Raw genomic sequence first — 24912 nt, forward strand, 5'->3', positions numbered from 1 at the left:
GGAGGACACTCACCATCCAATTCTTTCAAACATATCACTTCTACTGTTGGAGACACAATATTATGTTGGGCGGACTATTGGTCTAGCATAGGAATGGCATTCCTTATATTCTTTTATTCTTTATCCTATATTCTTTTATGGTTTACACGGTATTGCTGACGGTAATAATAATAATAACGGTATTTGCTAAGCGCTTACTTTGTGTCAGACATGGTACTAAGTGTTGGGGTGGATACAAACAAATCAGGTTGGACACAGTCCCTGTCTCACATGGGGCTCACAGTCTCAATTCCCATTTTACAGAGGAGGTAACTGAGGCCCAGAGAACTGAGGTGACTTGCCCAAGGTCACACAGCAGACAACTGGCAGAGCCGGGATTAGAACCCATGAACCTCTGGCTCCCGTGCTCTATCCATTACGCCATGCTCTTTCTCTAAAGTGATCCTTGGAAAATCCTTATTGACCCGCCTGAACTGGGAACACATACGTATTATTTGGTTTGCAGCTACTGATGCACTTGCAGCCCCTAATGCTGTTTGCGACTAACCTTCTTTGACTTGTGGTTGATCTGAAGTCACTGCTCTAGGAGACTGACCTCATTCCCAATTGCTTCCCCTGAGGTCGGCCTGCTAGCGGCTGCTGTTTCCTCCTTCCTTTAAATCGTTTCTTCTTTTTTCCCTGTTTGTGGTCTAGACAACATTGGCACTCGGTTCAGCAGCTGATTGGGTAAGTTGCTGAGATCTACCCTCTGCATGTATACACACATACACGTGTACAGGTACAACATATACACGTTTTAGTTAATGGTCGACAGATCTCTTCTTAGAGGGGGCGGTAATCCTTATTCAGTTCATTAAGCTCTCCACAAATACCAGCATGAGGCAACATGTTAAAAAAACGAGAATGTAAAAAAGCTCCCAGGCACACCTTGAGGTTTAATATTTCCTTTGATTTCTTTGGTGTGCAAAGCAAGTAGAATTATTTTGGCTAAAGTTGGTAACTAATACTGAAGCATCCCTTTAGCCAATTTTGAAAGGGAACTGAAAAATCTTAGTTTTACAATAAAACAATTCTTGGTTAAACTTCTTTATTGCAGTACTATGGAATTAAGGATTGTTTGAGACAGAGAACACTTTCTTAATCTGTATTGCCTGTAATATTGATTCAGTGAGTTTGAGCCCTATGAATAATGAATTAGAAACACTCTTATCCGCTTTTAATGCTCCTTTGTATACAGTTTCTTTTCATTTTTAACGACATTACGGCCAGTTGAAGCATTTAGCAGACATTTTATGCAAAGCTAAATGTAGACTTGAAAATACAATAAAGAGTTAGCTTTGATCACCCAGATAATTCTGAGTGAAAAATAATTCTGCTGATAGGTACATTTCCATTCTTTTAGCCTACAGGCAAATCATCTTTGGAAACATAACCTAGAACAGTGTCCTACCAATGTTGGCTATTTTCTGTCTGCTGACCCTAAATCCTAATTCAGACTTCAACAAGTGCAGAATAATCATCTGCTTTCTCAAAGTCACACCCCTTTATCTCTTTTGCCAACATCTAATATCCTCCATGGTCCTCATATCCATTTCAAGTACTCCTAATTCTTGAAATTTCTCTCCCCCTTTTTCTAATTTCCTCCCATGTGCCTCCACACAATTTCTTCACTGAAGGAAGAACCTTCTCCACAGTTGTTTTTCAGAAATCTGTCAATATACCTGATTCATCGGATCATCTCTTCATTTTAAATTCAGAACAAAAACTGATTCTCCTTCATCCCCAGAACCTTAACTGCTTTTCATTTAACTTTGCAACTGTTTTTCAGAATTTGCTTTGGAAGGAATTTCAGAATACATTTAAAAATATTTTATAGTAGAAAAGGACGGCATCACAGGATCGCATTAATTCAAAAGCCATAGTATTTAAATAATTTAAAAGCCAATATAAATATTTTGAGATTATGATTACTTGCATATTAAAATAGTCTTCTAAGTAGCTTACCCTCGGGGAGACATTTAAGAGATGAGTTCCAAACCTCGTGCTCTTATCTCTGTTCAGAAAGTCACTAACTAGTGCTTTTACCTTAGAACCAGCAAAGCTGATGTGATTACGCTGACTTAAAGTGTTGGGCTTGCCCAGACAGAAACATCTTGGAAACTCTGCAGTGTAATAAAAGTTTGTGAAGGTTGCAAGTACAACTCCGATGAGACTAGAACCAAAATTCACCCCCAAGGTGGGTGGTCTGTAAAAGTCAGGGCTGAGGTCAACATCAGGTGGTGCAGCAAAACGTATACTTATCGCTACCTAACTCTACCTAACCGACAAATACAGCTATGTAGCTTTTTGGCATTTCCAATTCTTCAACTTTTTGATAGACAACCTAAAATGCTTCTCTCTCTCTCTCATTCATTCAATTGCATTTATTGAGCGCTTAATGTGTGCAGAGAACTGTACTAAGTGCTTGGAAAGTACAATTCAGGACCAAAGACAGACAATCCCTGCCCACAACGGGCTCACAGTTTAGAAGGGGGCTTGGGCTACGGTACTTCCTCGGTGCTGACACAAGTACTGAACCATGGTTTAGTGGCAAGAGCCCAGGCTTGGGAGTTAGAGGCTGTGAGTTCTAATCCCGGCTCTGCCACTTATCAGCTGTGTGACTTTGGGCAAATCACTTAAATTCTCTGTGCCTCAGTTACCTCATCTTTAAAATGGGGATTAAGACTGTGAGCCCCACGTGGGACAACATGATAACCTTCTAACTACCCCAGTGCCTAGAACAGCACTTGGCACATAGTAAGCACTTAAATACCATCATCATCATCATCAAGTGTCATGGTACACCTTTAGTACCAAGTGAGGTGAGAAGCAGCGTAGGTAGAGTTTAGTGGATAGAGTAAGGGCCTAGGAGTCGGAGGGACCTGGGTTCTAATCCCAGCTCTGCCACATGTCTGCTGTGTGACCTTGGACAAATCACTTCTCTGGGCCTCAATTACCTCATCTGTAAAATGGGGATGGAGACTGTGAGCCCCATGTGGGACAGGGTAGATAGGAAAGATCAGTGTTGGTAGACATGGGACTTACAGTCTAGAGATGAGATGGGCATTAAAATGAATTATGGATATGCACCTAAGTGCTGTGGGGTGAACATCGACTGGTTAAAGGGTTCAGATTCAAGTGCATAAAATGATTGGGTGACTTGACCAAGATCAACTCTCTGAGCTGAAGCGTCTGGTAAATAAACCATTTTCTGGACTCTGCAATCCTGTTATTGTCTGAGTAAACAAAGTTATCCTATAACTGAGCTTCGGATCAGAATTTACTCTGCACCCAGTAAGCACTCAAATACCAGTAGTTGATTGAAAGAGAGATAAGTTGAAAACCAAGGACCCTGGCAGACTAATGAGAAAATACATATTTATAATGTTCATACCAGATGAGGATTGAAATGCCAGTTCAAAGTTTTCAATTTTTAGCTCTCTGCCAACTACAGGAGATGACATAGGGTCCAGTCTTAAAAAAAGGTAATTTTCCACACTGACAAGTTAATATTCCTGCAAAATCAACTCAGCTCAACATACCATCTAGAGCATAAGCATTTGAGATTTAAAAAACTGTATGCTGTAAATTCAATTACTTTATTATGGGGGGGGTGTTCAGGGAGAAGATGAACAATTCATATTTATGGAAGTTGAATCAGGTAGAGCTTGACCAAAATGACTGCAATACAGTTTTAAGGTGCTCTATATTTTAGGGCTTTCTAAAACAATAGCAGCAAGAATTTAGTACCTCATATCTGGATTACCTCCTACTAAGTGTTTAATTGAGATCTTTAAATGCTTAGCAGTCAAGCCTTCAGGCACAAACTACACATACCAGGATGAACTGTCCTTTATTCCCTTTTTAAAAAGGACAGAGTCCAATCTGTGCAGTGGAAAGGGTAATAAAGGAGAATGGCAAGGGAGTAACAGTGCCAGAAAAGGTAAAGATGGATCAGAATTCCTTTGAAATATTTATTCCATGAAATATACATTCAGAATTCACACATATACGCAGGCCCCCTGCCCCCCCAACACACACACACAAACCCCCAAACAACGACAACAAAAAACTAAGCCTAACTCTCTGGAAAGTTAGGATTTAGAAATTGTTGTGTACTAGAGTGGGCATCCCAGGCAGCGCCACATTTGAGCTGAAATTTAGTTGGTTAATATTTGTAATGCACCTTCTGAGACATCTGCTCAGTGTATTTCAAGATGATCAAATTCCTGGAATTCTTTTCCACTATTCTTCTCTGAGTGAAAAGCACCTTAATTCTCATTTCCACGTTTAAAGACTAAAATCCTTTTGACCTTCCAGATTATTTCAATCCATAAATTGTTTATATAGTGGTCTGGTGTAGAGTGCTGATGGGGAAGACCAGAGGCCAACAAAGTAGTCTAAAAAGAGCTATACTAACATTGAGGAATGTTAGGGGTTTTTTTTTGTTTTGCTTTATTTTTTTGATAAGATGAGCAAGTGAAAAAAACTGTTGCAGACATGGGGACAATTTGATATAATATGATGATATTTGGAGACAGATGCACTTGACATTTAGGCCTAACAAAAATTCAAGTTAGATTTTGCAGGTAAATTGTCACATAGTTCCGAAAAGAGAAAGAGAAAAGGGGGCTAGGCACTGGCATGAATCTTGTCACTTTGAAAGAAGTGAAGGATTTCAGCCTTTGTGTAATTGACTTTGGGGGCTTGTGTTCTGGCTCATTCACCAGAAAGACAACAATGCAAGTTGAAAGTCATGTTTGAGCATTTTTAATGGTACTGCAAAGTGCTCACTATGTGCCAGGCACTTTACTAAGTGCTGGGGTAGATATAAGAAAATCAGGTTGGACACAGTCCCTGTCACACACTGGGCTCTTGCTTGTGCTTAGCAAGAGGTGAATACCCTTTACTGACTATTATTAACATCGGGTACCTGGAATAGTCTCCAAACTCATCAGAAAACAATGACGAAACGGTCACTACTCAGAATAGAAATTACAGGTTGCATTTATATTTTCTTCGGGTCCAAGGAATTTTTGTTGCGTCTCTTAAATGTTCACCTGCAGTTCTGTGTGTTTTTGATGCTAGTGCCATGTAAATGATATAAAACGGGTACATAACTTTTCAATGAACAAACTGCTTGGCTCATGAAAATATTTATACCCAATTTGTAAGTAAAATTCTCAGACTATCTCATGATGAGCAGATCACTACGAATGAAAAATGAGTTTTCAATGACATATTTAATGATTTATGAAACTGAGTGAACATCAAAAAAATAGGTGTTTCTCAAGTAAATGGCTTGGCAGTTTTTATTACTTTGTAAATCAAATGCAATCTTTGCACAGATAATAAAACAGAATTTGAATAAAAATTAAATTCGGAAAATAATTTGTGAAAGTCATGTTTGGACATTTTTAATGGTTCTTGCAAAGTGCTCACTATGTGCCAGGCACTTTACTAAGTTCTGGGGTAGATACAAGAAAATCAGGTTGGACACAGTCCCTGTCACTCACAGGGCTCACAGTCTTATAAGCTGTATTTTTTTTGTATGGGTTTTTTTGGTTCTCGTTAAAGGGCTTGAGGGTGGGATAGATTAAATACACTTCAAAAGCCATAGCTTCGCATGAGTCTACTTTGGTTTGGATCTTTAATATTGATAGTACTTGGAAGAGAAATGATTTTTTCTGTATTTTCATAATTTTAGTTTTTAGGCCTTTTATTTCCATACCAAATATTAATGGAGATTAAGTACACATTCTTCTCTCACTGCTAAGTTTAAGTGAAAAAACTTTCACTTTTGCTAATTCACATATGTCTAGTTATTCACTTCCAAATGTTCTACAAAAGCTAACTTTGCAGTGAATCAGGAGAAAGCTTGAGTTAACCCAAGAAACCTAGTCAACAACATCTCCATATTCAAGAAGAAGATGACGACTGACAAATACAGACAAAGGTTGATGCCGTACACTTTGAATCTTATAAATCCTGCCCTGTCCTGATGAGTTAATTTGGGTAAGGCTGTACATTTTTCAGTCAGTTACCTTATTTCCCAAACATTAAATATGAGTATTAAAAGACTGTCAAGTGGTTTATAGATATTTGTGCTATGTGTATTTGACAGCAATGTGATTTGAAACCCTATCAGAATAGGGATGGCAGAAGAGTCATAAGTAGAAGCACAAAACTCCTCAAACTACTGGCCACCTTATGTTCAAAAGAATCCAAGGAAAATGTATGATTAGAAACTCTAATAATGATAATAACTGTGGGATTTGTTAAGCAAATACTAGGTGCCAGGCACTGTACTAAGCGCTGGAGTGGATTCAAGCAAATCGGGTTCGAAACAGCCCCTCTCCCATGTGGGGCTCACAATCTCAATACCCTTTTTACAGATGAGGTAACTGAGGCACAGAGAAACTAAGTGGCTTGCCCAAGGTCACATAGCAGACAGGTGGCAGAATAAGGATTAGAACCCATGTCCTCTGACTCCCAAGCCCATTCTCTTTCCACTAAGCCACACTGTGAGCTTGTTGTGGGTAGGGAATGTCACTGTTTACTGTTGTATTGTACTTTCCCAAACGTTTAGTACAGTGCTCCGCACACAGTAAATGCTTAATAAATACAATTTAATGAATGAATGGAGTAGGACTTGACGACTGTTTATCAAAGTCAAACTATCACCTACCATCAATTGGTGCATCAGAAGGTCCATTAAGAAGGTAATCTTGTTACTGAATAGGATATAGGTGCAGTTTTCTGGGCAGTTATTGCAGCTGAGGTTGTAAACATTTACTGTATTGCACAAAGATCTACAAGGAGAGAAAAAGAATACCAGTTTTAAGAACTGAGCATGATTGTCAAATGTGACAAAAATGTAGTAAGGAATATTCAAGAATGCATTCTAAATCATGATACCCAACCAAGCTTTTAAAGTGAACTCAATTATGACCCCAGAGAAATGGAAACAGCAATAAGGGGCAGTAACTAATCACTTTCCATAACTGCCCTTAGATGGAAAAAAACAAACCTATGCCTAAAAGTCATTTTTGAGAATACTGCCCGGCACCTTTCTTAAAAATGATATTTGTTAAGCACTTACTATTTATCAAACACTATTCCAGCTCATTATGGACAGAGAATGTGTCTGCTAAATCTGTTGAATTGTACTTTCCCAAGCGCTTTGTACAGTGATCCGCACATAGTAAGTGCTCAATAAATATGACTGCTGGCTTGATTGAGTCTAAGCATTGGGGTAAATACAGGTTAACTAGGTCAGACACAGTCCCCATCCTACATAGGGATCACAGTCTAAGTAGGAGGAAGAACAGGTATTGAATTCCCATTTTACAGATGAGGAAACTGAGGCCCAGAGTAGTTAAGTGACTTTTCCAAGGTCACACAGCAAGCAATTGGAAGAAGCAGGATTAGAACCCAGGTCCTCTGAATCCCAGGCTCCTGCTCTTTCCACTAGGCCATACTGCTTCTCTCCCCATTAGTTCCCCCATAGCAGTACTGCAGAATTTAGGGGACCTAGAAATCTGTGGTCATAACCTACTTCAAAACAGAAGGAAAAGCAAACTATGTTCTTCAGACATAACAGCAAAATAATAACTGTGCTCCAGGTCTAGCATGGTAATTTTATCTGGGCCCAGAGAACTCTATCTCAGCAGAAGACAGAAAATAATTTCTGCCATTTTATGTCATGACTTCTTAAAATTTATGATTGTTATTGGAGGTTCTAAGCAGTCTTTTACATTTTACCCAGATAAAATTACAAGCAGTCAGTACAGAATACTGAATAGTGCTGTCTTAGAAACTACAAATCCAGAGACCGGTTTTTCTACAGGTGTGCTAATTCACAGTTTTCTGCCCCAGAAATTCTTAGGTAGATGGATTACAGATAAATAGGTGACAGGGTTCATTCCACTGAGAAATAACCATCTAGGGTTGTAGAGGGTCAATGCACGAATATTGTAAATTTAGCATTATTCCAATCCAAGCACCACTAACATCAAATTGCAGGTGATGGTATGATGGGAATACAGGATTTATTATCAATCAATAAATCAATCATTCATATTTATTGAGTGCCTTCTGTGTGCAGAGTACTTGGGAGAACACAATATAACAGAGTTGACAGATCTATTCCCTACCTACAACAAGCTTACAGGCAAGAGAGGGAGACAGTCACTAATATAAAGTACTCATACATACATAAATGTTGTTGGGCTGAGGGTGGGGTGAATAGAAGTTGCAAATCCAAGTGCAAGGGTGATGCAGAAGTGAGTGGGAGAAGAGGAAGTGAGGGCTTAGTTGCGGAAGGTCTCCGGGAGGAAATGTGATTTTAATAAGGTTTGAAGGAGGGGACAGTGATTGTCTGTCTGATAGGGAGGGAATTCCAGGCCAGAGGCAGTGCGTGGGCGAGGGGTCGGTGGCGAGACAGATGACGTCGAGGTACAGTGAATAGGTTGGCGTACAGTGGGCTGGGTTGTAGGAAAGCACAGCAGTAAGGTAGGAGGAAGTAAGGTGATTGAGTACTTCACTGTATACAGAATACATTTTCAGTTCTTCACCTGGAAAGAACAAAAATCAAGAGCCCTAATCACATCATTGTTTTTGTTCCTAATTTTATACTGCTGCTAACAACCAATATTTCCAACAACGGGCAGAAAGTTCAAGTTATAGAGGGACCTTACGTTAGCCCATTGGAGGAGCTGAGATTTCCTAAATAGCTTTACTTTTTAATCAATCACTCATATTTACTGAGTGCTTACTGTATGCAGAGAACTGTACTAAGAACTTGGGAGAGTACACCACAAAAGAGCTGATAGATATGTTCCTTGCTCATAACAAGCTTACAGTCTAGAGGAGGAGACCAACATTAAGCATGGTTTAGTGGATACAAGTGCTTCTGGGAGTCAGAAGGACCTGGGTTTTAATCCCAGATCTCTCACATGTCTGTTGTGTGATCTTGGGCAAGTCACTTCACTTCTCTATGTCTCAATTCCCTCATCTGTAAAATCAATCAATCAATCAATCATATTTATTGAGCGCTTACTGTGTGCAGAGCACTTACTAAGCGCTTGGGAAGTACAAGTTGGCAACATATAGAGACAGTCCCTACCCAACAGTGGGCTCACAGTCTAAAAGGGGGAGACAGAGAACAAAACCAAACGAGGGGAAGGAGGTAAGGCGGGGGGGATGGGGAGGGGAAGGAGGGGGAGAGGAAGGAGGGGGAGAGGAAGGAGGGGGCTCAGTCTGGGAAGGCCTCCTGGAGGAGGTGAGCTCTCAGTAGGGCCTTGAAGGGAGGAAAAGAGCTAGCTTGGCAGATGGGCAGAGGGAGGGCATTCCGGGCCCGGGGGATGACGTGGGCCGGGGGTCGACGGTGGGACAGACGAGAACGAGGCCCGGTGAGGAGATTAGCGGCAGAGGAGCGGAGGGTGCGGGCTGGGCTGGAGAAGGAGAGAAGGGAGGTGAGGTAGGAGGGGGCAAGGTGATGGACAGCCTTGAAGCCCAGGGTGAGGAGTTTCTGCCTGATGCGTAGGTTGATTGGTAGCCACTGGAGATTTTTGAGGAGGGGAGTAACATGCCCACAGCGTTTCTGGACAAAGACAACCCGGGCAGCGGCGTGAAGTATGGATTGAAGAGGGGAGAGACAGGAGTATGGGAGATCGGAGAGGAGGCTGATACAGTAATCCAGTGCTTAGTATGGTGCTTGGCACCGAATAAGCGCTAAACAAATAACACTATTATCATTGTTATTATCAATACTACTAATAATAAAGTGTCCATAATTATTGTCAAGTTCACGTTACTATCAAGTCCACCCACTAGCAGAACAATTTATACAACTTGCTGCTTACTGCTAGTTAATTTGCTAGTCCAAGTGATAAAGGTTCAACATTTACAAATTACAAAGCTAAAATTTATTTCCCGATCCAATTCTGTTTCCTTATGCCTTCACACTGAAGTCCCAAACTATGGGATCAGTTTTATATATTAGAGTTAACTTCAAATATTCCAATACAAATTAATGACCATATTTTAGAGTCGGTGTTTTGTTTCCCAACTGCAACGTCATAATATACTCATTTTAAAAGAGAAAGAACATATGATTTCAATACCAAAGAAGCCAAGATGAAATAGCTGAAATAAAGCAGCCCTTCTATATTTCCCAAAAAAGTAATCTAACAACGTATTTGGAGTTTCAAAGAGTCAAATCATATGACGTGTGGAACAACACGTCAAATTAATTTTTCACTAGCAATGAGGGGTTTTTAATTGGTAACATAAGCATGTTAACGAGAGTACTATGATCAAAATGTCTTCAGACATGCTCTTAACTAGGAGTCAGTCATACAAATTTTTAAATTCAAAATTGGAAGTGTCAGCACTGAAGAAGGCCCCAGGTGGTTTGCAGTGTTAAATGGCAGATTAAAGTCAGCATAACCAATTTCTTTACTTTAATCTTATTAGAACAACAGCTGTTAACTGTCACCATTTCTGTGCAGTCTTCTGAGGTAACACAATATGCCTTGGTATATCACTCGAAGATGAGTATTACTGTGTTTATCAGTACATCATATGAGTTTTAAAAATCAAGGTCCTCTCATATATTTTTAAGGAAATTAATTCAATGTCAAGGCTTTTATCTAGAAATTCAGCCTTTTCATATTAAATTGAAGTAATGTATTTGGAAAATTGTGGCTGTTTACTGATGATTCATGTTTTAAGCTTCATCTCACATCAGCAAATCTGCTTTGAAGCAGTGTAAGATGGCATGAGAGTAAGACATTCTTTGCACTTAAGTGTTTATACCCATCCTCAGCACTTGGGTATATTCAACTGTACATTCAGTTGTTTATTCAAAGATTTCATCCTGATACATATACTTGTACCTGTTCTGTTTTGTCATCTGTCTCCCCCCTTCTAGACTGTGAGCTCGTTTTTGGGTAGGTATTGTCTCTATTTGTTGCTGTATTGTACTTTCCAAGTGCTTAGTACAGTGCTCTCAATAAATACGATTGAATTAATGAATGTATACTCAAGACATATAAGAAGTCTACCTAAGACTTTCCAGTACACTAGAGTAAATCCCGTTATAAAAACACTCTCCATAATATATATATATATATATATATATATATATATATATAAACTACAGGAAATGGTTTACTAGAAGTTAAATTGAAATGGGTTTCTATAGACTATTACCTGCTTTTTGTATCTATAGGCATACACACACACACACAAACATTATGAATCTTCAATCTACATTTTCAAGTCTGTCCCAGAAAAGTCTTATTCATGGGAATACTAAGATATTTCTCTGGATCACAAACTCCATTTAGGCTCCTGTACCCAGAGTCGTGTCCAAGAATTAGTACATATTTATTACTCTATTTATTTATTTATTTATTTATTTATTTCACTTGTACATTTCTATCCTATTTATTTTGTTGGTATGTTTGGTTCTGTTCTCTGTCTCCCCCTTTTAGACTGTGAGCCCACTGTTGGGTAGGGACTGTCTCTATGTGTTGCCAATTTGTACTTCCCAAGCGCTTAGTACAGTGCTCTGCACATAGTAAGTGCTCAATAAATACGATTGATTGATTGATTGATTGACCCTTTGCCTTGTGAACATCAGTTACTACGTTAAAGCATGCCTTACCTCCCAGGACAAGAAGCCCAGTGAGTTACGGAGGAAGGAGATGGGAAATCTGAGGCAGAGAGATGAAGTATCCTGACCATTGTCTACTACTGTCAGCAGTATCCTGCTCTGGAAATAAAAATCTAGCTCTACAAAGCAGCCCCAAAATTTATTATTATTAATACTACTACTACTAATAATAATGGTATTTGTTAAGCACTTACTATGTGCCAAACACTGTTCTAGACACTGGTGTAGATACAAGACCATCAGGTTGGACATAGTCCCTGTCCCACACAGGACTCACAGTCCTCATCCCCATTTTACAGATGAGGTAACTGAGGCACAGAGAAGTTAACTGACTTGCCCAAGGTCACACAGCAGACAAGTGGCAGAGCCGAGATTGGAACCCACATCCTCTGACTCCCAAGCCCATGCTCTTGCTACTAGGCCACTGCTTCTCTAGTCAAAGGAAAAGTATGCAAAGTGCACATGAAGATGGGAAGGAATACTATTTAAGTCAAGGGCTTCATTCGATGGGACAACTCATTAAACAAAATGAAAAGGTTAATTCTGAATTACAATTTCACCTCCAAGGTCAAACAATAGCATAAAAACATAATGACAATGGTGATAACAGTGGTATTTCTTAAGCATCTATTATGTGCCAAGCACTATACAAAGCACTAGAATAGACACAACACAATCAGATTGGACATTGTCTTTGTCATCATTATTATTATTATTATTTATGGTGTTTGCAAAGCACTTACTATGTGCCAGGAACTGTACTAAGCACTGGGGTGGACCACATCAGGATAGACATAGTCCCTTTCCCACATGGGGCTCACAGTCTCAATTCCCATTTTACAGATGAGGTACCTGAGGCACAGAGAATTGAAGTGACTTGCCCAAGATCACATGGCAGACAAGTGTCAAAGCCGGGATTAGAACCCATGACCTCCTGATTCCCAGTCCCAGCTCTATCCACTACGCCAGGCTGCTTCTCTTTGTCCAGCTCATGAAGCTCACAATCGAAGATGGAGGGAGAACAGGTATTTAGTGCCCATTTTACATATAAGGAAAATGAGGCCCCAATAAGGTTAAGTGACTTGTCCAAGGTCACACAACAGACAGAAGGCAGAGCCAGAAATAGAACCCTGCACTACTTCCAGTAGACTATGCTGCTTCTTAGTCCCTATTTCTTATTTTAAAGTTATTAATTTTACTGTGGTTTACAATGTCCTCAGAATGCTTGAATAAAATTATTCTTTCCCACATCAATCAATCCAGCAACCAGTGGTATTTATTGAGTGTTTATTGTGAGCAGAGCATTTGGGAGAATACAATACAGTTTGCAAACACATTCCCTGCCCACAACTAGGTTAACATCAGGCACTGAAAACATCGAACATGAAAACATAACAAGGGACAGTCTTTTGGTGGGCCAATGCAGACAGGGCTGTGGCTACCAAATTGTTTTTTACAGTCCCACATGCGGTCATGGATGAATTTCATCACAGATGAATTTTACCATTAATGTTGCCCTCCTTGAATAAGGCAGAAAACTATACATGTATGTATATGTGTGTGTGTGTGTGTGTGTGTGTGTGTGTGTGCATATGTTGCCAACTTGTACTTCCCAAGCGCTTAGTACGGTGCTCTGCACACAGTAAGCGCTCAATAAATATGATTGAATGAATGAATGTGTGTGTGTATATATATATATATATATACATCTACTTATATATTTCCATACACATATATGTTCCTTCAAAGTAAACACTGGCATTTATTAAGCGCTTACTATGTGCAGAGCACTGTTCTAAGCACTGGGGAGGTTACAAGGAGATCAGGCTGTCCCACGGGGGGCTCACAGTCCTCATCCCCATTTGACAGATGAGGGAACTGAGGCACAGAGAAGTGACGTGACTTGCCCAAAGTCACACAGCTGACAACTGGCAGAGCCGGGATTCGAACCCATGACCCCTGACTCCAAAGCCCGGGCTCTTTCCACTGAGCCCCACTTCCTAGACTGAGCCCCGCTTTTCCTCTGTTCCTCCTCCCCTCCCCATCGCCCTTACTTCCTCCCTCCGCTCTACCCATTCCCCACTCCACAACATTTGTTTATATTTGTACATATTCTATTTATTTTATTATGTGTATTTATCTATAATTCTATTTATCTATTTTGATGCTATTGATGCCTACTTGGTTTGTTCTGTTGTCTGTCTTTCCCTTCCAGACTGTTGAGTAGGGATTGTCTCTGTTGCCGAATTGTACTTTCCAAGCACTTAGAACAGTGCTCTGCACACAGTAAGTGCTCAATAAATACAACTGAATGAATGAATGAAACAAAAAATAATAAATCATTTAGAGTCTTGTGCCTAATAGAGCCCTTTCCAACCACTCTTACCCCCATCATTTGTGGGACAATCACTTAGTGTTCTAGCACAGTATAACCCTGCTTAGGAATTGCCAGGTTTCAAACTACCATGCCAGGGAGGAAGAAAATAAAAAAAATGAAATGGGAGGAGAGGACATCGAACTAAAAAAGACATCATGTCTTGTTATGAAACTTTGTGCTCTGAATATTTAGTTTGGAGGCTGAGATAAAACTGATCAGCCTTGGGATCAAACGAATATTCCTCCAAAGTAGACACTTGGGTTAAAAAAATAACTGCAGGTGAGCCCATTTTGTAAACCCTATTAAGATGCTCTGTGAATTAAAAATGGTATTCTAATTTAAGGGATTGATTTTAATATAAAAAGTGAACATGGGATCAAAAACAATAAAGATGGCTCCATATAAGAGTCTTGTTTAATCTTTTCATCTTTGAGAACACAGTTTAGTCATGGAAAGTAATAATTCTGTTTATTTTGAATGGGCACATAAAAGAAATGGTAGACAATAATTTTTTTTTAAGAAAAGCACTTTTTTCTCAAAGCGTTTGAGTTGTAAAAGATATCTTTATCAATCCTGGTAAATCAACTGAAGGAAGAGGACTTATTTCTAAAGTGGAATGAGGTTTTGCAATCTCCTTTGGCTCTAGTGGAATCATCTGGCAGAAAACTGTAGCTTTTGGAAATTTTATCTAGTACTCTGAGCTATGGAATAGGCTAGAGATATGGCTTGGATCAGGTAGCAGCATTAAATATATATTTCTTTCCTTGGAGATACCATGTAAGTGTGCAATATACAAAACATATACCACAACAACAAAATCCCCCATAAACAATTATTTTCCAACTCCTTTTTAATTTCCTAAAAGAGAGAGCCGGTGCTACATTCATTCATTCATTCAATCGTCCTTATTGAGCGCTTACTGTGTGCAGAGCACTGTACTAAGCGCTTGGGAAGTACAAGTTGACAACATATAGAGACAGTCCCTACCCAACAGCGGGCTCACAGTCTAGAAAAAAAAGAATCATCTGTTTTTTACAAATGTCACATCTTGCTTTCGGCAGTTGTTAACCTGCTGCTTAATCTAATAATGGACAGTATGGAAGAACGGGCATATTGTTAAATCTTCTTATAATAAAGGGTTATCTTGCAGATATGGGATTAAAAATCCAAGCTGCATCATGCTGCCAGGATTTTGGGGGAAACAGAAAAGTGGATAATGCCCATGTAATCGTCTCATCGACTTCTAAATAGCTTAACTTTACCACTAAATAGTGGGCAGAATTCTAAATTAAAAATTATCATTTTTTTTGGGTCAGAAGTTGGACTATGGAAAAAGTGAAGCCAAATTTGGGTGGAGTTGTAGAGGGAGAGAAGGAAACAAGGAAATTAATAAACAAACCAAACTCAATTTATCAGATTTTTACTTTTTCAAGATCATGTTTATGGATGTAAAATCATGCTACTGATTTCCAGGGTAAATCCTAGGAAGGTCAACAGAGATGAAAATTACATGAAAAGCAAATGGAACCTGAGAGAGATGGAAGCATTTGAGACTAAATTTAAAACTGGGCTGGGAAGAAAGTCAATGCTGCCTTTATTTGTGATGATTATTTACATATTTTTTCTTCTATCCTATTAGACTGTGAGCCCACTGTTGGGTAGGGACTGTCTCTATATGTTGCTAATTTGTACTTCCCAAGCGCTTAGTACAGTGCTCTGCATATAGTAAGTGCTCAATAAATACGATTGATGATGATAATGAGTAACTATGAAAACTGGGTTTGTCTATACTTCTTTTCAACAAAACATGAAATGTGGAAGACCTATCAGTCTGAAGGAAATACCCTTTCCAAATCTTTTTGTCTAATGTTCTAATGACAACAGGTTTCACAGATTTTCATGTACATAGATGTATATATGTAGATGATGTATAGAGTCTACATAGATGGGCTCCTGAGGAAAATGAAAGCAGAGGAAAGGTTCCTCTAATACAGCCAAGGACCAGCTTGCAGCAACAATCCTTAATGTTCGCAAAAAAAATCACACCCCGGGGAACTGTAATGCTCTTCATTTTCTTCCTCCTCCCTCAACACTTTTCCTCCCACTCCTTGTTTTCCAGCCTTAATCAGGAGCATTCACTCTTTCCCCTAAATATGGCAGAGTTTGAGGTTTGGTCCATTATGGAATTCATGTCTTTAAAATTTAAAACAAGTTCTAATGCTTGGAAAAGAAAAAAGAACTATACTGAACCCAATTCTCTGAGAGCCTAAGTGTCTCCAAGGCAGTCACTCAAAGGAGCATTACCTCATTCGGGCTATTAAGAGAATGCTGACTGCCCTGCTGTGAGGTGTGCGTGGTTAAATCAGCAGGGTATGTACAGATTGTGTCACAACACACTATATGGTCTACAAGTGGCCTAAAATGGGCCTGGAACTCCCTTCCTTTTTATATCCGACAGTCCACCACTCTCTCCAACCTCAAAACTCTCCCAAAATCACATCTCCCACAAAAGTCCTTCCCAAACTAAAGCCCTTTATTTCCCCTATCTGCCCTCCCCTCTGCTTCAACTATGAACTTGGCCACATACCCCTTAAGCACTTTAAAATTCATCTAAGCCCCACAATATTTATGTAAATATTTTTATACTCTTTTTTCTTCTATCCTTAATCTATTTTAATGTCTGTTTCTCCCTGTAGACTGTAAGCTTCTTGTGGGCAGGGATAACATCTCCCAACTCTGTTGCATTGTATTTTCCAAAGTACAACACTCTGCACCCAGTGATCCCTCAATAAATACCAGTGGTTGATGAATTAATTGTTTGATAAATTAATGAGTAATTTTAGGCACTAAGATAATTGGGTTTCATAGTATTTCTCAAGCTGGAATCAATCAATCAATCAATCAATCGTATTTATTGAGCGCTTACTGTGTGCAGAGCACTGTACTAAGCACTTGGGAAGTACAAGTTGGCAACATATAGAGACAGTCCCTACCCAACAGTGGGCTCACAGTCTAGAAGGGGGAGACAGAGAACAAAACCAAACATATTAACAAAATAAAATAAATAGAATAGATATGTACAAGTAAAATAAATAGAGTAATAAATATGTACAAACATATATACATATATACAGGTGCTGTGGGGAAGGGAAGGAGGTAAAACAGGGGGATGGAGAGGAGGATGGGGGAGAGGAAGGAGGGGACTCAGTCTGGGAAGGCCTCCTGGAGGAGGTGAGCTCTCAGTAGGACCTGGAAGGGGGGAAGAGAGCTAGCTTGGCGGATGTTGGGAGGGAAATATGTTTTGGTTAGAAATACAGTATTATTACTATTTACAACCACACTACTATTCATTCATTCATTCAGTCGTATTTATTGAACACTTACTGTGGGCAGAGCACTGTACTAAGTGCTTGGGAAGTACAAGTTGGCAACATATAGAGACAGTCCCTACCCAACAGCAGGCTCACAGTCTGGAAGGGGGAGACAGACAACAAAACAAAGCATATTAACAAAATAAAATAAATACAATAAACATGTACAAGTAAAATGAATAGAGTAATAAATATGTACATACATATATACAGGTGCTGTGGGGAGGGGAAGGAGATAAGGTGGGGGGATGGGGAGGGGGAGAAGAAGGAGGGGGCTCAGTCTGGGAAGGCCTCCTGGAGGAGGTGAGCTCTCAGTAGGGCTTTGAAGGAAGGAAGAGAGCTAGCTTGGCGGATGTGCGGAGGGAGGGCATTCCAGGCCAGGGGGAGGACGTGGGCCGGGGGTCCACAGCGGGACAGGCAAGAATGAGGCATGGTGAGGAGGTTAGCGGCGGAGGAGCGGAGGGTGCGGGCTGGGCTGTAGAAGGAAAGAAGGGAGGTGAGGTAGGAGGGGGCGAGGTGATAGAGAGCCTTGAAGCCGAGAGTGAGTAGTTTTTGCCTGATGCGTAGGTTGATTGGTAGCCACTGGCGATTTTTGAGGATGTGTTTATAGATTCTAAAAGCAAACATCATCTAGGCAGGTTATAAAATGCCGAAATCCCAATCTCCTGGCAGGGAAGCAGCATGACATAGTGGAAACGCCACGGACTGGGGGGCAGAGGACCAGGGTTCTAATTCCAACTTCACCATTTACCTGCTTGGTGACCTTGGGCAAGTTACCTACCTTCCCTGTGGCTCTATTTCTTCATCTGTAAAATGGGGATTAAATGCCCGTCTCGCTCATGTGGGACATGAACTGTGTCCAACTTGATTATATTGATTCTGCCCCAGGGCTTAGAACATGGCTTGGCACACAGTAAACACTTAACAAATGCCATTATTATTACTGTTATTATTATTTGTGCTAGCAATTGACCAAAACTGGTGAAGCAGATGAGTAAGTCTAAAATTCCTGTCAGAATCACAAAATATACTAACAAAGAACCATTTTTAACAGAGAAAAAATAACTTTCACTTAAGAAGGGATTCAATTTCATTTATTTTGAGAACACTTATTTTGTTTAACTTGATGGCTAAACATCTTGAACAACATCATAAAGTAATTGTTTTCCTCTCAACTGTCCATTAACTTAGAGAGTTGGTAGAAATGGTCCCTGCCTCAAACTACTTTCACCAAATTATATCAAATTTAATATATGATGAAGCCTTCTTGTTAAGTCTCAGTCTTTACTGAGAACCCACTGAGGGCAGAACTCTTCATTCATTCATTCATATTTACTGAGCATTTATTGTGTGCAAAGCACTGTACTAAGTACTTGGGAGAATACAATATAACAATAAACAGACACATTCCCTGCCCACAATGAGCTTACAATCTAGAGCTCTATAGTAGGAGCTAGTTTATTCTAAAATTCCTTATTTTAAAATAAGCGAACTTCATCCAAACATGCCCCTGGCACACAGCAAGAGCTTAAAAGACATCCAAAAATAAAATCAGCACTGGGTTCAGGCCCACAGGTTTAAAATCAAGTAAGCCAAGTAAGCCAAACCTAAAAACAAAGTCAATTCCCTAGTATGCACTGAACACCCACAACATACCCAATGTTGGGAGTAGAAGTATGAGGTAATATGCCTTAGGGCTGAGGCTGAGTGCAAATTTATAACTGCTAAGAGTCCTGACTGAGGCCCCAGGAATTAATCAGGGAAAGCTTCTTGGAGGAGGTGAGCTTTCTGAAGGGCCTTGAAGGTGAGGAGAGCTACGGTTTAGCACACTTGAAGGGAGAGGGAGGAAGTGAGGAACTACATAACCTGGGAGAGAATGAGAGGATACAAAAGCAGAGACCAGAGGCCTGGAGATTTGGTTCATTTAATCACCAATCCATATTACAGTAGCTTTCTAGTGAGAGGCAGAGAGGAACTTACTGTAGAGTACAGCATTAACCACTTGGGAGAGTACAGTGTAACAGAGTGAGTAGACAGGTTCTCTGCCCACAAGGAGCTTACAGGCTAGAGTAAGACTGGTCTCCTAATTTCATGGTCAGTAGTGAACTTCTTCCCCTCTCTGGATCACACCTGGAGAGTTTCCAGTACTCTACTGGTCTTGGCTATGGGAGGGAGAGTCAAGCGGAGGCATACCCATCCCATTCCTAGCTTGGGAATCAATCAATCAATCGTATTTATTGAGCGCTTACTGTGTGCAGAGCACTGTACTAAGTGCTTGGGAAGTACAAGTTGGCAACATATAGAGACAGTCCCTACCCAACAGTGGGCTCACAGTCTAAAAGAAGTGGCTGGCAAGTGGAAGGCGATCTGCTACAAATCAAAACTCACCTGTGCTGAGCAGCAGCAGCACGGGAGAAAGTCAAGAGTGGAGACTCAAGTTTACTGTGAGGAAGAAGGCAATGATAAACCACTTCTGCATATGGGAAGCTGAGAATTTCTGTTTTGGACATATTAAGTTGCAGGGGTTGGTGGGACATCCAGGCAGAGATGTTCTGAAGGCAGGAGGAAATAAAAGACCGCAGAGAAGGAGAGATCAGGACTGGAGATGCAGATTTGGGAATCATCTCTATAGAGATTGTAGTTGAAGCCATGGGAATTAATAATTTCTCTAAAGGTGTGGGTGTCGACGGAGAATAGAAGCGGACCCAGAACTGAGCCTTGAGGGACACCCACAGCTGGAGGGAACGAGGCAGAGAAGGAGCCTGTGAAAGAGACTGAGGATGAGTGGCCAGAGAGATAGGAGGAGACCAAGAGAGGACAGTGTCAGTGAAGCCAAGCTTGGATAATCTGTCTAGGAGAAAGGGGTTTTAACGCAGCTGAGAGGTCGAGAAGGATCAGGATGGAGTAGAGGCAGCTGGATTTGGCAAGAGGGAGATCACTAGTGACCTCTGAAAGGGCAGTTTCCGTGGAAGCAGAAAGAGGCAGAAGCCAGAGTGAAGGGGGTCAAGGAGAGAACTGGGGGAGACGAAATGGAGGCAGCGCGTGTAGACAACTTAAATCCTAAAACCATATTTCTGGTGATACCTTCAACCTTCTCACCAATCTCATTCCAGAATTATTTCAGTGTGAAACACTAACTCATTTGAATTTCATTTTTCATTCCCTCTGCCATTAGTAACAGGCAGTAAAATGCCTCAAAGATAGTCAGAGAGAAGACTAGGAAAAGCAAAGGTCTTAGACTGAATTGAGAGTTGTTGGTTTATTTCCACTGATTGCAGATCAGAGCCTGGGTACCATATACCAATCAATGGTGTTTACTGAGCACTTACTGAGTGCAGAGCACTGTACTAAGGGGCTGGGAAAGAATAAATAGCTGAGAATTAAGACATGGTCCCTGTGTACTTTGGGTGCACAACTGGATCTGGTGGGGGCAGGGATGGGGAAATATTTTGGGTCTTGATAGGTTTGTTAACTTTTCAGTAGTGGCATGAATATCCAACAATACTTGCAAAGTTCTGAAGAGGGAAAAAGAGCACCACATTGAGTGCTTCCCCTTACTTTTATCATCATTACTACTAGGTAAATACATCGTAAAAACATAACACAAAATCTTGGCAAAAGTTTCCTGTCACAGTAGAACCATCTACTTATTTACCTAACATGAAGTGATCTTTGTACCCAAAGAGAAACTAACCACCCCATTTCTTTGGAAACACCATGAGCTAAGCTAAATCCACGAAAAAACCTGGGATATATCACTCATTCCTTTGTGTTCATATTCTGAGATAGGGCTAACCAAACAACATGACATACAAGATGTTGAAGGCAGAACAACAACCTGAATTGAAAATTTTCTTGTTTCAGGGAGAATTTTCCTCACCATTTTTAGTACACATTATTTGTTAACAGGATAGAGCCTGGCAAGTATGGACTGCTTAATAATTCCATTAATTTCCACTAGTGACGCCCTCAAATTTCAACAGCTCCGAAAATTGCTTGCATATACTTAACAAATACAAAATTTCCCTCTCAAGATTTTTAAAGATTCAGTCATTTAGATTTACAGGACAGACGAGCTGTCCAATTCAATGGAATGCAACTGCACGATGACTGCATTCGGATCTCCATTGTAAATTAAGGTCATTAAACAATGATTAATACTCCATCACAAACTACTGTTTAGTAAGAGTAGGAACCAAGGGACCAAGGCAACAATAATAGCATCTGCCTCAGCTTCTTGAATAAGACATGATTATGAATGAATACTTTCCAAAGGCCACACATATCTTTAAGCCTTTGGTCAAAGAAATGAAGTCGTCTCAAATAGTAAGACCATTCATAACTATATTCTGGGGAAGATTTCCTGGCAGAAAACCGAAGTGTTTAGCTGTTGGCAGCATATGACAACCTCTCGGGCTGAATATTACTTTAAGTATAAACCCAGATCCTTTTGCGTGGATCTAGAAAGGCATTCAGTGGGGAGTCCCACGAAAGGACTGAACCTGTGCAAGAAAATCTGACTTCAGTCTCAGGACTGGGATTACAGGTTTAAGTCTGGTGACTTCTCGGTTAGTAGGTTGCAGGGGTGGAGGGAAACTTTTTATTTTTTTCTACTCCCCCAAGGGTATGTACACAAGAGGAGTGAAATGACAAGATAGGTGAAATGAGAAAAGGAGCTTTCTGGATCTTAGGCATTTAATGTGGGCTGCAGGCCAGAACAAGTTGGTCACATGCACACTAGAGCCTACCAGGAAAAGAAAAAAAACATTTTTCAAAATGTCTTAGGTAGCTGTTCATGTTGTTCCTTGGCACATAACATAAATAGTGTGAATGATGAACAGCTGCCAAATGAGTTTCCAGAAGCATCAAATGCCACATCACAAAGGATAGACGTACAAAATAAAAGTCCGTTTACATTTTCAATTGCCCATCAACCTCAAAGAGGCCCCTATGGTTCCTTTAAAGATGCTCAATAGAACTAACAATGCATTTAAAGTTCAAAAAGGAAGATTTTGGAGGCCAGATAATCACCCCACTTTCAATAAACAATGTTGAAATTGATTATACTTTATCCCCTATTAGCCTTAAAACTAGACCACCCAATGAAGCTGCCCATTAATTTCAGGGTTAACTAATGATATGCTTTCACTCTTTTTGACATTTCCTTTTAGTTCTCTTCCTTTCCTCTCCTCCACCACACAGCTCATTTGGACTTCCTTTATAGTTCTCTCTGTCTTCCCTCCTCTCACCTTTTTCTTCACCCTGTTTGCCTGGCCCAAGGTCTTCAAGAAGATAGGAGAGTAAAGGAATGGGTGAACCTACCTGTAATTCTTTCTTCTTTTGGGAGACGGGGGAAAGAAAATAAAACCACCAAAGATAAGTAAACTGGCATGCCAATGGGATGCCTTCATTTAGTTTGCCTTGCTCTGCAATCAAACTACTTACAGACTGGGATTGTTTCAGAGTAATAAATGATAACTGTTAATTTATAACGAAAATGTGTTGAAAAATTGTTTCTAGTTCTTGGGTGATTTTCTTTTTCCTCTTTTGAGAGAAAGGTTATACTTTCACCTTTTCCTGATTCATTAACTCTTACCACAGCTTGCAGTTTGACAGCTCCCTAAGGAAGCAAATAGGATATACCAAAACAGTACAAATACGCTTTTTTGGAAAATACCTTGACATGACCGAAGACGCCTAGATCTGTTTCTTATAATTCTACTTTGAGACTATATTTTAGAGGGATGGGACCATCCTTCTGTGAAGGAGATTTAAAGACATCAGTGATATTTATTTAACAACTTCTGCAGGGAGAGCATTGTGTTAAGCACTTTGGAGAGTTCAATGACAGAGTTGTTAGACATATTCCCTGCTCACAAGGAGTTTGCAGTCTAGAAGGCATATATGAAAATAAATAATGGATATTTGTATAACAGCTGTGGGTGGGATGAATATTAAGTGCTTTAAGGGTACAGATCCAAGTGTGTAGGCAACGCAGAAGGATATTCATTTCAACTCAGTGTTTGAGCAAACGAGAGATGGATCACATTAGCTTGAAACTGAATGATCAGAATATGGGAAAGAAAAAAAGGAAGTTTTTTACATGTGCTCCTCGATTCTTCTCTTGAGCTACACAAAAGATGTAGTTCAAGTTGACTTTTAATGAGCAGCAAAGCGAGTCCCTTTCAGATCCAATACATTATCATGCTGTCCAATGAACTTTAAACACAGTTTTCTCAGTGATGTAAACATACTTTTCCCAAGCCTCTCAACAAATCTCTGCCCAAACAAAGACTTTTATGAAAATACTGAAGCTGTGCATTTTATGTTCTGTGAATGCTACAACTATATAAGAAACGTTGGCTGGGGGCCTGCCCTAAATTGTCAGTGAGTACAGCAAGACTCAAGAGACAGTCTGAAAGCAGATCTGATGGCCAAAAATAGGGTAGATGCTTGATGACAAATGGAAATTTATATCCAAAGATAAAACTGCAATTCTGCTACTGGTGGTTCTGTTGAAATCCTATCCTTCTGCAGCTCCTATCTGAATTGCTCTACAAGCACACTAGGGACTTTGATAAATTCCATTCTTAGAGCTTTGTTGAGAAGCTTACCTTCAGTACCCATATTTTCCTTATAAGAAAAAGTTGGCTTTCCGCAACTTCATTTATGTTTGTTCAATTGCTGGTAGCAGTTTGAACTACCCAGGGTTTCATTAAGACTTCTTGATTTGGGGTTAGGTTGGGAGAACCTTGACTTTGCATGGCTCTTAAAGCTTAATTTCCTTTCTGTAAATGAAGCAGAGAGCCTCTGCTTTTCACCCTTCTGAGAAAATATAAGTCTGTTTCCTGAGCCTCAGAGCTACTCCTTATGCTCCCACCATTGGAACCCATCTGGAAAGTGAAGGAGAGAAATAGCTAAAAAAGACAACTAAAAGTGACAAATAAAAACTCTACTTACTTAGGAGGGATGCGTGATACTGCATTCAGGTTGGTGGCAGAGATCACTACTTGAAGGATGTGTTCAAGGGCTGTGAATCCCCCGGCAACTTGAAATGCAATCTGATCTGCCTTGTTCTGGAGGACAAAAGCACAGAGTCAGGTTAACAGACTTCCAAGTACATATTTTCTAAATGAACGGAACATTTAACTCAAATTAAAAATCAATTCTTCTGAGCTGCTGCATGTACAGTTTAGTTGTGAGGCCTGATGGCAATGTACCCTTAACACAAGGTAGCCCAAACTCTGGAAGCCAATGGATCTTACCACCACAACTAGCAGGAAAGATAGGGTCCCTGGAAAATATGAACCTCTAAGGGCAAACAGAACAACCCACAGAATCACCTCAGGATATGGAACTAGGGAAGGAGAGAAGGAGAGAAAAGGAGAAGGATACCCCTGATTTTCTTAACTTAACTCTTGCATTTATTAAAAAATGGCAGT

General features: G+C 40.1%; 1 protein-coding gene across 4 annotated transcripts in view; it reads right to left on the reverse strand.

The window, feature by feature from the left end:
- SCAPER (S-phase cyclin A associated protein in the ER) overlaps positions 1-24912 on the reverse strand; it is a 291810-nt gene that overhangs the window by 79023 nt on the left and 187875 nt on the right. For all 4 annotated transcript variants that reach the window (XM_038767151.1, XM_038767150.1, XM_038767149.1 and 1 more), the window contains 2 exons: positions 24431-24546; positions 6728-6851 (listed from right to left, as the gene is read on the reverse strand). In XM_038767151.1, the coding sequence (XP_038623079.1) occupies positions 6728-6851; positions 24431-24546 (240 nt within the window). The remainder of the gene's footprint in view (positions 1-6727; positions 6852-24430; positions 24547-24912) is intronic.

The sequence above is a fragment of the Tachyglossus aculeatus genome, chromosome 26, assembly GCF_015852505.1.
Source record: "Tachyglossus aculeatus isolate mTacAcu1 chromosome 26, mTacAcu1.pri, whole genome shotgun sequence".
Taxonomy (NCBI): domain Eukaryota; kingdom Metazoa; phylum Chordata; class Mammalia; order Monotremata; family Tachyglossidae; genus Tachyglossus; species Tachyglossus aculeatus.